Source organism: Lipotes vexillifer, unplaced genomic scaffold (genome assembly GCF_000442215.2).
Source record: "Lipotes vexillifer unplaced genomic scaffold, Lipotes_vexillifer_v1.1 scaffold536, whole genome shotgun sequence".
NCBI lineage: Eukaryota > Metazoa > Chordata > Mammalia > Artiodactyla > Lipotidae > Lipotes > Lipotes vexillifer.
Window position 1 is genome coordinate 2,698,726 of NW_006775074.1, and position 14,603 is coordinate 2,713,328.

At 39.8% G+C, this 14,603-nt stretch overlaps 1 protein-coding gene across 1 annotated transcript in view; it reads right to left on the reverse strand.

Annotated features, from left to right (window-relative positions):
• The window catches only part of FAT3 (FAT atypical cadherin 3), a 592,627-nt gene that overhangs the window by 576,928 nt on the left and 1,096 nt on the right, over positions 1-14,603 (reverse strand). The window contains 1 exon segment of the mRNA XM_007449656.1: positions 12,322-14,597. Coding sequence (XP_007449718.1) covers positions 12,322-14,597 — 2,276 coding nt within the window.

The window sequence follows — 14,603 nt, forward strand, 5'->3', positions numbered from 1 at the left end:
GGAATGCTGACCAGTCTGTACCCACAAAGTATTGGCTTTCCCACCAGCAGCCCAAGCATACCCAATGCAACCCAGAAGAGTTGGGGTGTTGATGCCCCCACCTGGTGGCAGATCTGACCAATAAGAGGTCAAAAACAGGAAAGAGCCAATGGAAAACTTGCTGGCCCTTCCCTCCAACTCCAGGCCAAATGGCCCAAGATGCAGAGCTTCTAAGTGGCCTCCCTGGAGACAGCAGAGTGACTGAGAGAGAAACAGGCTGGTTTTTGTTGTAAAGCTGTGACTGATTTAATATACCAATTTATATTTGGGCTCCCTTCCTTCAGGCCTGGCTTCCTTCTTTCCCTCGTTCTTGTTCCCCTGGGATTGTACCCTTAATAGAACATTGGCATGTACTGTAATTTTTGCCTTGGGCTCTGTTTTCTAGGGAATCTGGGCCTCTACAATGGTTGGAACTCTTCATTATAATGATCATCTCTTATACTGTGTGGTAATGAAGTGATGGGCTCCCTTTGGGTCAGCCCTTAAGGAGATACTTAGGGCTGTTCATCCAGAAAGTGTCTGAGGTATAGTGATTGAGAGCTCAGACTGGTGCTGGCCTAACTCATTCAAATCCCTGTTCTACCACAAGCTGTGAAATCCTGGACAAGTAATTTAAAATCAAGCTTTTGTTTCCTCATCCATAGATGTCGATAATCGGAGTACCTACCTTACAGAATCCTTGTGAAAAGTAAATGAGTTAATACTTTTCAATGCCTGGCACATAATAAACACCAGTGGCGATGGGGGCTAGCCACTGATTTCTCTCCCTGTCTGATGAACAGGGTTATTCCTCGTTGTTCTTAGTATGCCTACCTACAGCAATCTCTCTGCTGTGCAGTTTCTAGAATATTGTAGGATCATACATCAAGAAGTCTAGATTACTAGAACTGTGTGCAAAGTAAAATTAAAAAGCTCTAGGTAAAGGGCTTCCCTGGTGGTGCAGTGCAGGAAAGAAGAATTTGCCTGCCAGTGCAGAGGACACGGGTTCGAGCCCTGGTCCGGGAAGATCCTACATGCCGTGGAGCAACTAGGCCCGTGTGCCACAACTACTGAGCCTGCGCTCTAAAGCCCACGAGTCACAACTACTGACGTCCACGCACCTAAAGCCCATGCTCCGCAACAAGAGAAGCCACTACAATGAGAAGCCCACGCACCGCAATGAAGGGTAGCCCCTGCTCGCCGCAAGTAGAGAAAGCCCGTGCATAGCAACAAAGACCCAACGCAGCCAAAAATAAATTAAATTAAATTAATTAATGAGAAAAAGAAAGTTCATGTATAGCAGAACAAATTCATTCTACAGATTATTTAGAAGAGGCTCCCAATAGCAATTTGTGCTTTTACACTCCGGTTCTTGAACATATTCTACCAAATTATCAAGTTCCAATTTAGCTGATTACACATTTTTGAGTCATGTGGTATGACTGTGGACTATAGAATTCTGACTTAGCATTAACACCATTGGGTGTCTACACTATCCTAGCTGTGAAACACAGGAATTTAGTGACCATAAATGAAACTCTTACTCATTCCAATTCTGATTATTTGCCTTCTAGGATAAAACTACCTGAAGACAGATGGACGACGCCTGCACTTTTATCTATCGATTTATTTATTTATTTAAATAAATTTACTTATTTTATTTATTTATTTTTGGCTGCTTTGGGTCTTTGTTGCTGCGCGCGGGCTTTCTCTAGTTGCGACGAGCAGGGGATCCTCTTCTTTGTGGTGCGTGGGCTTCTCCTTGCAGTGGCTTCCCTTGCTGTGGAGCATGGGCTCTAGGTGCGCAGGCTTCAGTAGTTGTGGCATGCAGGCTCAGTAGTTGTGGTTTGCGGGCTCTAGAGCGCAGGCTCAGTAGTTGCGGTGCACAGGCTTAGCTGCTCCATGGCATGTGGGATCTTCCCGGACCAGGGCTCGAACCCGTGCCCCTGCATTGGCAGGCTGATTCTTAACCATGGCGCCACCAGGGACACCCCAACGCCTGCACTTTTAGCAGTCAGGACAATGTTTTATGAAATTCTCATCTAAAAGTTAATCACCGTGTTTTCAATTCAAGGCTCTTTCAGTCTAATCATGTGGCAAATATTTCTTTAGAAGTATACTCAAGGTGTGAGAAAGATATGTATAACTCTACCCAGGTTCCAGGAAAGATGCTGATATGCATGGGAACAGGGGATAGACAAACATGGAAGAAAACCTTAACCCTGCTCTGTAGCACCACAGCCTCATTCAAGATCTCAGGGCCTCATGCTGGCTCAATATGATGTGATATATCTATTGAATAGAATTCCCTGTTAAAGCTGACCTCAAGTCAATGTTTATTTTTTAAAATAACAGGGCTTTATCAAGGTTCCAGAAACATCTTACCAATGCCAGCAGCCCATGGGGAGGGAAATTACCGATTGTGAGATGTGCTACTGATATGTACGATATAATAGCAATAAATTAGATTATCAAAAAACACTTTCATAATAATGTTGAAATTCTGATTAAGTGAAACCCCTAATGGTTTAACGGGAAACCTCAAAATCATGCTTTTAGGATACAGATAATGAGTCAAAGCAAAAGAACTCTGTGACTGTCATTAAGACAACTCTCAAAGACCCTGTTTCCTTGGCTTCCAGATCTAGTGTATACTTCCTGGTGAATTCCCAAATAAGTGTTAAAAAAGAGAGTGGGCCCAAGGAACAATGCACTTCTCTCACCAGCCAACCACTCAGAAAAGGCAGTGAGCTCAAAACTCTGTATTTTTTGAACTTGCAGACTTCTTACTCTGCAAGTGCTGCTTTGGCTACACACTTCCAGGGCACCTCCTTGAGATACCTGGAGATATCAGGGAGCCAGATCCACTCACATGTAACCGTGATTTTATGTCCTCTGCACAGCTTTGTCTGTTGGTTCAATAATACATGAGAGTGACAAAATCCATAAACCTGGTCTAGGGGTCGGCAGTCTACAAATCTGTGGCCTGGCCCAGCTCAGTCCCTCCCTCCAATGATACTGAAGACTTAACTTCTTTCAGAAAAATGTTCATTTACCAACACTCCTAGGCAGATGCACATTTAATATGAGGCTATCAAAGTCAAAGCTTCCAAGCCCCATAGAGGACCATAGCAATGATTCACAGGGTTACACATTTCTATAAATTTTGCATAAGTAATATACCTAAACCACAGTCATTTAAAACTTCTTTCTCTTTCCCCTCAACTTCTCCTCTATTATACTCTGCATCACCAGATAAAGTAGTTGTAAGCATCTGAGAGACCTAAGGGAGAATGAGTTGAAGATACATTAGGTTTGCATTTAGTGGCATATATTTATGTGGTTCACCATCAATTCCATGTATCGACAAATCGTTGTTAGCTGTCCAGTGTAGGAATGGCTTCCCCAAACCCTTCTACTACCCATTGCACCGAGACACCCAGCATTGTAGCATGGAAGTGAAGGGAAAGAACTTGTATCACCACATGTCCATATCCTGGGGTGGCCAGCACTGGAATTACAGCCATTGGGAAGGAGAGACTAGGTACAAAACGTACAGAGCCAGGAGCTAGTCTGTGGAAAATTCCCCAATCATTAGACATGTAAACTTGTAATTAGAAGATTTGGTTCTTGCCTATAGAGTCAAAATCATAGTTTTGCAGCAAAATTTTCTCCTGAAATGCAGCATAAGTGCACCATGAGTTCTTCCCTTTGGTGGATTAGATTCTCAGACATGGAAATTACTAGACGTATTTTGTTTATAGAGCACAGACCTGTAGCAGTTATTATTAAGAGCAAGTAGATCTGCAACAGCTCATATGAGAAACAAACTTGATAGAGATGTTTTCAACTTTGACACAGATGGAGAGAATACACATAGCACTACCAATAACAAGCTATGACTCTAGAGAAACATTTCTAAACTCTCACTGAAAAAACAAACTTCAATCAACCACGTTGGAGGAAAAAAAATCTTTCTTCACTTTTTATAGAAACAATTACAAGATTATTATCCTATAAGAGGCAATCAAAGAAAAAAGGCAACCAAAAAAATGCAGGGGAAAAAAGTATTAGAAAGGTGTGTTAGACAATCAACAAAATATTATATTTTTCCTGAGCTTTGTGATATTTGTGTTTGTTGGCTTTCAAACTCATGAGTTACTGTGATTTCTTTCCTCATTCTAAACAAATACAAAGATTTTGTAGTCATACTTTTTATAATTTTTCTCAAAGCAGGCACACCAAATTGCATGAGCTTTAAGCCTCACAAAACCTGGACCCATTTCTGGGGTTATGCATTCCTTGACAATTAAGCCTTGCTTATATATCATCATCAACTGACTTTAATGCCCTGGTTATCTCTCAGACTGTCTTGTCTCTAACTGGAATTTGTAAAAATCATCCCACAGTGCCAAAGAGTGATGCTAAGGCCGCAGTGAACATGATGAATGGCCAGCACAAGGCACTCACTTACGTTGTGTCACTTAGGTATCCCACGGTTTGCAATTACATGCTTTTCTGTCTCTACTACCCATCCTTGACTTAATCATCTATGCATCTTCTTCAGTGCAAAGCACTGTGCCTGCAGAGAATCTGTGTGCTATAACTGTGGCAAGTAGAGAAGGAAGAGGTGGAGGATGAGGAAAAAAGGGAGCAGAGAAGCCGCGAGAGCAAAGAGGCAGACTTTTAAGAATGTGCAGAAAAACTGAAAATGGTTTAACCTCTATTTTATAGATCTTGGGGCTAAACCACAAAGCCTTTATGTTTTTACCATAACGTGTGTTGTTTGTGTGTGTGTGCGTGTGTGTGTATGCTGGTGTGTGTGTACCTCAAATTCTTATCTTAATTCCTTCACCATTTATTCACTTTTTGACTCAAGACATTTCCTCTTCAATATATTATTTTTACTTGGTACTATTCTCACTAGCATGCTGCTTTTTAAAAGCAACTCGAATATTAACTATGCTATGTAAACGAAAATCGGTGAATTTAATCACAAAGAGTGTGGCCCTAGAGGAGCTACTAAGTCCTCCAATGTCCAATGGGAAAATTTGGAGAGTCCTATTATATTCAATCATTGTATACCAGTGCCCAGAATTTAATATAAGTTGAATTGAATCCCACACACAACTCTTTGTAGATTCTGTCTGTCGATAAGACATGCGTTCATAAAAACTGGCAAGCTAAAACTACAGGCTGCAGCCCATTTTCATTTTCATTTTCTTTTCAATGAAACACTGGGAATGTAGCGGCATCGCATAAATATTTATCAAACTCTATAAACCTTCCAAGTGTAGTGATAAATGAAAGTATCCTTCAACATGCATATAAAACACCTGCCGAAAAAACATTTTTAGGAGACTGAAATGAGACGCGAGCTATCCGAAGTCACAGAAGCCAATAAATTTATCCCACTTCCTTCTGGAGAGCCGCTAATACATGAAGCAAGCATTTGATTGTTTCTGTAACCTCTGCTTACTAGGCCTCTGAAATTTCATTCTTTGTTAACTGAAGAAGTAAATATAATTCAGTATCACTTGGCACTGAGGAAATCATGACCCTGGCGTGAAGGGCCAGGTAAGCCATGGGAAACGTCTATTATTAAAATATAAAAGAAAGACTGATTTCAGAGAAAAGACCACACAAGTTTCTAGGTTGTTGGCTTGCCACCCTATCTGGATTTCGTCTTTATGCTGGTCACTAGTTTTATCATTTACTAGTTACCTAGGGACAATAGCAGCTCAAAGTTGATATACAAGGCAGGCATAATTACAGATTTGAACCAACAGTCTTCTATTAAAACCTAAACTGCCTTCAGCCAACAGTTAAGAAAAAAAGGTCAAGAAGGAGGCACATGCTGAAAAGAGTAATAAAAACATGCTCTTCATTATTTTCCAGAAGCTTCTAACCCTCTCTCTGGCCTGATTTACATGACAACTACTACGTTCTTCTGAATGTTATGGAGTGTTCCGGGCTCCTCCGGGAACATTATATTTCTCTCAAATAATTATGATCAAGAAGTCTAGAGCTAACGTTAAAAATCCAGAGCCGAGAAAAGTTTCTGCTATCACTTGATCATAACTTCATTCCTCTCCTTTACTTGCTCTGGTCCCAGGGGCAAATTTTGAGCCAAAATTCAGTGATTCTCTTTTAACCTAGACAGGTAGAGACAAAATATCACCTTGAAAAAAGAATGAGGATGGGCAACACCATTTAGTTTGGAATGATCATGAATTGCACCATGATAAGCCGCCGAGTAGCATCTGCCTTACACCTCAAATTGTCAAAAAGGAGTTTAACAGGAAAGTTTGGGGAGAAGAAACTGGAAAGATTGACAGTAAGATAGTAAGATAAAATATGATTTCAGTAAGAAACAGTAAGACAGTAAGATAAAATATGATTTCTGGTGCCTCTGAATATCAGAAAAGGGAAGCTTATATTTTATGACATTATGCAAGAAACATGATCCTATGGATATTACCCACCTTTTAAAATATCTGGGTTGGGACATCAGATTTTTGCAATGACAAAAGCTTCTCAAATTTCTAACAATACAAATTTTCCTGTTCTTGGTTTTCATCCACCCACTCTTGACTCTAATGATTAGTCTACAGATAAAAGAGTATTAGACTCAGCACTGGCAGCCAGTAAACATTCTTCAGTTGAACTAACTAAATAAAAGCTCTACGTATTTATTCTTTCCCTGGCCACCAGTTGAAGTGAATCCTTCTCCCTATAGAAGATCAAGTACAGCATCTCAACACTGGAGAGCTTGAAAGATCCTGGTCCCACTATAGAAGGCCCAGGTCTGATACCTGTAGCTCTCTGTGTCACCACTGCCTGTCTCAGTGCCTTCCACAAAGGTAGTGTCCAACTAATGTTAAGTTATGAAGACAATAGTGAGAGCTGTCACATGCTGTTAGGATGTATTATTATTCAGTAATTATTATTATTAATTATTCAGTAATTATTCATTCCTCTTCCTCCCTCCTTCTGTAAGAGAAGTACTACTCTCTACCCCACATCAATATTGAACTTGGCCCCAAGACCTTCTTTGGCCAATGGAATGTGGGCCGGTCTTGAGCAGAGGCTTTCAGAGGCACCACAAACTTCCATCAGCCTCTTGCACTCCTGATCTGACTTTGAGAGCACTACATCCCAGACAGTGAGTACTCCCTTCAGCCTGGGTCCTGAAGTAGGAAACACATGTAGAACAGATCGTAACTCAATCTACAGCCTGCAACAATTTCAACTGTCTTCCCAGACTTAAGAGCAAGAAGAAAAAAATGTCTGCTTTTATAAGCCACTGAAATTTTGTGATTGTTTGTTATACAGTAATAATACAGAAAAAATCTGACTAATACATATGCTTAGCAAGGTTATTACGGCACACTGCAGTGGAAAAGAGGGGAACTGACATGAGATTTGGAGTCCATTGCACTAGAGCATCCAGTTCTAACAACTTCCAGATGCCTGACCCTGTTTGGGCAAACCTCACTGAACCTCACCGTGCTGGATTACTGTGACTAGAAAGGACCCACAAAGCACCTAGCATAGTGCTTAGCACACAATAGGTACTTGATAAATGGAAGCAATAATATAATTAGTAATAACGGATGGTAAAATATCTTCCTAATTACCCATGATTAATGTGCTAAACTGGAAATTGTTTATCCGGATTAAATACTTCTTTAACACCAGGTAAATAAAACAGTGAAGTCATTGTTCAAGTCTGCAGTTTACAAAAGAATCTAATAGAAAATCACTGTTTAAAATGTACAGTGTATTCTGTATAAACCTTCTAAAAGTTCTGAGTAGTCAAGAATATGCATTCCTATTATGTCAAAGAATAAGAATGCGTTCTTTGTGAAGCAAAAAAAAGATTAAATTGCATCTTCCAGACTGGTCATTTAAATTGTCGTCAAATCCACTGTAGTTGGGGGCCCCTCAGTTAATCCATTTACTGTGAATATTATTAAACATTTATTAAATGCCCATGCATGGTAAAGAATTTCAAAGGTATGGTTTTGTTCACTGAGCTTCAAAAAGGTCAAGAACATAAAACTACTAAATGGATCAACTAATCCCAGCATAAGCTGGCTCACAAAACAGGAGCACTGCAATTACTGAAGCACAGAAATAGATTTTGATCCATTGGGAAGGCATTCAGAAAACGATCACCACTAATGAATAACAGAAAATTTATTTGGATTGGAAAACTTGACTACAAAAGAAATTAATCTAAAATATGAGCTCAATTCCCTGCCTTTCCAAAGAATAAGGAACAGGATTTTACAGAAAAGGTATCTGATAGACACACTCTAAGGAGCCCAGGTAAATTTAGGGTAGTGTTTCTGAACCACACACAGAAGGACCGCTTGGAGTGCTTGAATGAAGATCCCTCAGCTCCTACCCCAGACCAACTGAATCAGAATCTTTGGGAATCAGGCCTGGGGATCTGCATTGCTGACAAACTCTCCAGCTGATTCATGTGCATGCATAAGTTTAGACCCATTAAACAAGGCAAGCCATGACAGAACCGTTGCCAGATGACTTAAGGTTCTTGAAAGACGAAAACCCCAACAACTTTAGGCCATTTTATTATGCCCAAGGGGTCATATGGAACAACAGAGTCCAAACTTAAGACCCAGTAACAGCTGTAGGGCTAAACAACCTTACAAGCAGCTCAAGCCATGATTTTTAGAGCTGGGAGGCAAGGAGCTGATTGATCATTCAACAGTAGTGCAAACCCAGTAGCACCATGGTGATGGCTTCTATTGTTGGACATACATTTGCCAAACTTCTCCCTAACCCTAGCATCCCCGTGGCACAAGTCCAGGCAATCATCCTCATCAGCATTTTGGGCTGGGATGTTAAAATCTGCAAGAAGTGAGACAGAAGGAAGATGGTTAAGAATATTACCATATGGAAATTATAATCTTCATAAAGATTTCAACATTAAGTTGAAACTTTTTTCCTCTAACCTAGAGAAAAAGATAGTTTTGCTTCCTAAAAGAGGGAAACAAAATGAAATAAAAAGGAGGAAAAGATTGGGATTGACATATATACACTAATATGTATAAAACAGATAACTAATAAGAACCTGCTGTATCAAAAATAAAATAATAAAATTCGAAAAAGGAAGAAAAGAAATAGTCACTATGGTTTTAAAAATGAATAATTCTCTAGGAAAGTAAATCAGAAACATGGGTAATGAATGCAAAGAAAAGAGCACTGAGTTAGGACTGAGGAGAGCTGGTTCTAGATCTAAATCCTCTAATGGGTATGTGGGTTTGCACAACGCACTTAGCTATTTGTTACCCCAAGGGAGTTGATGTCATAAGAAAAGAGATTTTTAAGTCACAAAGCAATGTCAAAATGAAAATGGAATTATCATCACTCATGGCAAAACTTATTTTATACAATCCAGAATATAAGGGAACAATGCAAAGTAGGGAGTTGTTTTTACAACAGAGGCAAAAGACATCAAACTCTTGGAGTCAAAAACACTAATTTGAAAACATACATGCACCCCAATGCTCATAGCAGCACTATTTACAATAGCCAAGACATGGAAGTAATGTAAATGTCCATAGACAGATGAACGGATAAAGAAGATGTGGGTGTATATATATGTACACACACACACACACACACACACACACATACACACACACCGGAATATCGCTCAGCCGTAAAATAGAATGAAATAATGCCATTTGCAGCAACATGGATGGACCTAGAGATTGTCATACTAAGTAAGACAAAGACAAATATCATATGATATCATGTATATGTGAAATCTAAAGAAAAACACAAATCAACTTATTTACAAAACAGAAACAGACTCATAGACATAGGAAACAAACTTATGGTTACCAAAGGGGAAAGGGAGTAGGGATAAATTAGTTTGGGATTAACAGATACACACTATTATATATAAACTAGATAAACAACAAGGACCTACTGTATAGAACAGGGAACTATACTCAATATCTTCAAATAACCTATAATGCAAAAGGATCTGAAAAGGAATATGTATATATATACACACATAATACACACACACACACACACACACACACACACACACACATATATATAACTGAATTGCTTTGCTGTACACCTGAAACTAATACAACATTGTAAATCAACTATACTTCAATAAAAATAATTTCTATTTATGTAAAGAATTATAAAAGCAGCTACATCATCAGATGACTATACACACATTTTCTGAAATAACACCCAAGATGAGAACAAAATAGCATGGTACAAACATGGAAAATCTAGGCCACTCTCACCAAATTGCACCTGCTCTTCTTTGCATCAAGCTACACCAAGATGAAACTAATGAAAACAACTCATTGTGGCTTGATGTAGTCATGAAGGTTGCAGTTGTTAATGATTCAGCCTGACACCTTCCTGTTGACCTACCTACCTACATCCACCTGAGCCCCAAAGGTAAGCTTCTCACACTGAAGAGCCACACAAACAATGGGACTGTGAGGAAGAAGGAAGGTGATTAATGGCTGGTGCCATCAGCCAACAAGCCCAGGATTGTAAGGACTTTGAAACCCCTTTAACACTTTATTGCCTTACAGATTTTAGATCAACACCAAATTCATGTGTATCTAGGAACATGCAAGGAAGATCATACTTGTCTTTAGATGGGAGACAGTAGTGTATACTGCAGTTACTCAGAGCTAAACTTGAAACCAGGCTCCAAGTTATGTATCTTCTCTGAACATCAGTTCATGAGTTGATGAGTATTAGTTCTGGAGAGGCTGCTGGGAGAATTAAATAAGACCCGACTCTAAAACCCTTCATATGGTGTGTCGCCTATTGCAAGTACTCAATGAAGTCATTATTATTAATAGTAAAGTATTAGCATAGAATAGACACCCAGTAAAGGTTACTACTTTTTCTTTCTCATTTTGTACCTCAAAGGTAAAAATATATTCTAATCAAATGATAAGCTATATATAATAATATAGAGTATATGGCTACATCAGAACCCAGTTTTCTTGGCATTTACCTTTTCCTTCATTATGGCTATGGAGATGAATTTTACAATTTACACTAGCCAAAATGAGAAACCATTTATACAAAAAATTTACAGTTTAAACTTTTGACAGTATACACAGTTTTGTAACTCCTATGCAATATTTAATACTTTCTCAAACCCTTTTTCTAGTATAATTAATGTACAACTAGTATCCCTATGATGACACCTTCCTACTATCTGTTTTCTTCATCATCATCATCATCATCATCATCATTACTGGGAACAAAACACCCTGTGAGTGTTGTAGAAAATGATTTACTGGATACAAATATGCCCCCAAACTGTAAAGTACTAATAGTACCATTCACACAGGAATAGAGAAGACACAGTCCCTGTCTTGAGATGTGTACAGTCTAGAGAAGACTAGAAAAAGGCACTGTGTTGATCAAGGAACACACACACACACACACACACACACACACACACACACACACACAAGCAGGTGTCCAAGCACCTGTACATTTAAAGGCAAATAATGACAATAATAAGAATAGAGATAAAATCTATACCTGTATCTATGACAGTGTATAAATAAACAGGTAGGGGACAACAAAAATATTGGGACTATTTTGTCCCATATTTTAAAGTGTTTCTGTAAAAGGTAAATCCTTACAGATAAAATCTTAAAACCATTTTTTAAATAAATAAAAGCCACAACATGCCTCCTCTAGTCTATCATGAAAACATTTGTAGAAGGTTGCCTCCATGCATTAATGGGGCCAATACAGTGCAAATGCCTGTCATTCAAGGGCCAGATGTGCCTGGGAAACACAAGAGATCAAGCAACTAAGGCAATATCACTTTAGAAAAGCCTTACTATAAAGGGAAACACTGGTATATAAGATCCATTTGAAAATCCATTTCACACTTCTAATTTAAAGCCAATTCAAATGTAATTTACTTTATCAGGGCCCTTAATTTAGTGAAGGTCAGAAGGGCACTCAACAGAGGTGACAATTATTTACACTTATTGAAAGATAACCTGGTGATGGCAATGCTGAACAAGAAAAACAAAAACCAGGGACTCCCACTGAAAACCACTGGCTATCACTGTATAAACAGGTTTTCTTACAAGTCAATGCATTCTACGGAAAAGCTTTTACTTGCATCGCCTCTGCACCAAATGCAACCTCATTTGTCATTCTGTTTGAGTGCAAGAATAGCCATTCACTTTTCCAATGTTGACAATTCATGAGAAGAGAAACAACAATTCTGGCCCAAAATATGAAACTTACCACTCTCGTCATCTATGTTGAATCTTCCAAGACCACTGCCATCCCTGATAGAGTACTGGATCTCTCCATCCCTCCCGGAGTCCTCATCATGGGCAGTAACCTGCAGCACACTTGTTCCAATCCGTGAGTTTTCTTTTACAGATCCAACAACAGCAAAGTCTGGGAAATAGGGAGTATGGAGGTTTTCATTGACGTCCACCACTTCCACCTCAACAAAGGAAACGGATGACAGAGAGACAGGCCGCCCTTTGTCTTTGGCCCGAACGGTGAGGTTATAGAACTGCTGCTTTTCATAGTCGAGCTCTTTGCTCAGGCGGATGGTGCCACTTGCTTTATCTATTTCAAATCTCCCATTATAATCATTGACCAAAGAATAGCGTACTTGACCCCCCAGTCCCAGGTCTGGGTCATGGGTCTCCAGCCAAGCAATGACAGTGCCAATGGGGAGATCTTCAAGAACCTTCACACTGTAGCTACTGGGAATGAAAGCCGGGGAGCAGTCATTGACATCATCCAAGAAAACCTTCAAGGTGACAAGCGAAAACAGCTGCTGGCCACTTTCTGCCTTGTCTCTGGCTTCTATTTTTAAAGAGTAGTTTGCTTTGGATTCCCGGTCCAATTGATCAGCTACATACACGATTCCAGTGGAGCTATTGACAGCAAACTGCTGTGTATCTGTCAAGACTGAGTAAGTCACTTCACCATTAGAACCCAAGTCTTTGTCTCTGGCTTCCACTTGAATAATCTCAGTGCCGATACTTGAACTTTCAAGAATGTTAACTGAGTAACTGTCTTGAAGAAAAATCGGGCTATTGTCATTAGCATCCTCCACATTGATGGTTAGCAACCTCCACGAGGACTTTTGTGGATTACCTAAGTCATAGATAGTGATATTAAGGAGATAGAGGTCTCTGTGTTCTCGATCCATGGGCATAAGGACTTGAAGCTGCCCGGTCTCCATATCAATATTAAAGCAACTATCCGTATTCCCATCGGATATTGTAAATAGCACCTTTCCATTGAAGCCAGAGTCGGCATCATAGGCTTTAATCTTCAGGATGTTAGCACCAACTGGCAGATTCTCCTTCACAGCCACATCAGAAGGAAATGACTTGTCAAAATGTGGCCCCTGCCTATTAATTGAATAAAAGTCAAGAAATCCATCTTCCAGATTCAGCTTCCCATTTGCTTTGGCCTTAATGAGTAGTTTCTCTGCCAGCTTCTGAGCCACGCGAGTTTCTCGGCAACTGAAGTTCTTTGAAGACACCTTCCCATGCAGGACTGAAATGTTAACAGACATAGGATCTGCAAAATTCTCCCCATCGGTGGCTGTAATCCTAAGGGCAAAATTTCCATTTTTAATTCCAGGATTCATCAGTGACTTTTTAAGCTGCAAAACACCAGAGTCTGGGTTTAAATAAAAGAAACCAAGTTCATTTCCAGAGATGATTTTGTACTTTACAAGTTCCAGTTCATCGATATCGATCGCTGAGACAGCTGTGATATGGCCCCCAACTGGAAAGTCATAGGAAATAATTCCCTGGCAAGCCACTTTTTCAAAGAGAGGGCTGTTGTCATTGACATTTCCTATTCGAATAGTCACATTGACCTCACTTTCATGGCGGTATGGCGAACCCCAGTCAGAGGCTCTGACAATGAACCTGTATGTTTCTGGCGAGGATTCAAAATCCAATTCTTCAGTTGTGCTAATAACACCTGTAAACTGGTTAATGGCAAATGGCAACAAATTCAAGCTGGCAATACTATAGGTGATGTACCCATTTTCTCCTTTATCCTTATCAGAAGCTGAAACTGTCAAAACGCTTGTTCCCGCTGGAACACTTTCATTCACAAAAGCATCATACAGTGGCTGCTGAAATTCTGGGGTGTGATCATTCGCATCTTCTATGCTGATAGTGACTTGTGCTTTTAAATCTCCTTCTTTGTTTGTCACCCCTAGTTTATAAACCTCCTTCTTAATGGTATTCAGTGGCTGTGCTGTGATGATCAGACCTGACCGAGGATTAATTCTGAAGTACTGAGCATCCTCCCCAGGGGATAATTTGTATTCCACATCTAGAGGTTCGGGACTTAATTTTACTATAGCAACCACGACACCAGGAGGGGAAAATTCACTAATGCTCACATCGTACGTTTCTTTTTCAAACCTAACTGGGACAGTGTCTCTTTTGGGGTTGGCAATGTGGACTATCTTTACTGCTGAAAATTTCTGAGGTGACCCCTTGTCTTTGGCTTGAAGAGGGAGATTGTAGCCGGAGGGA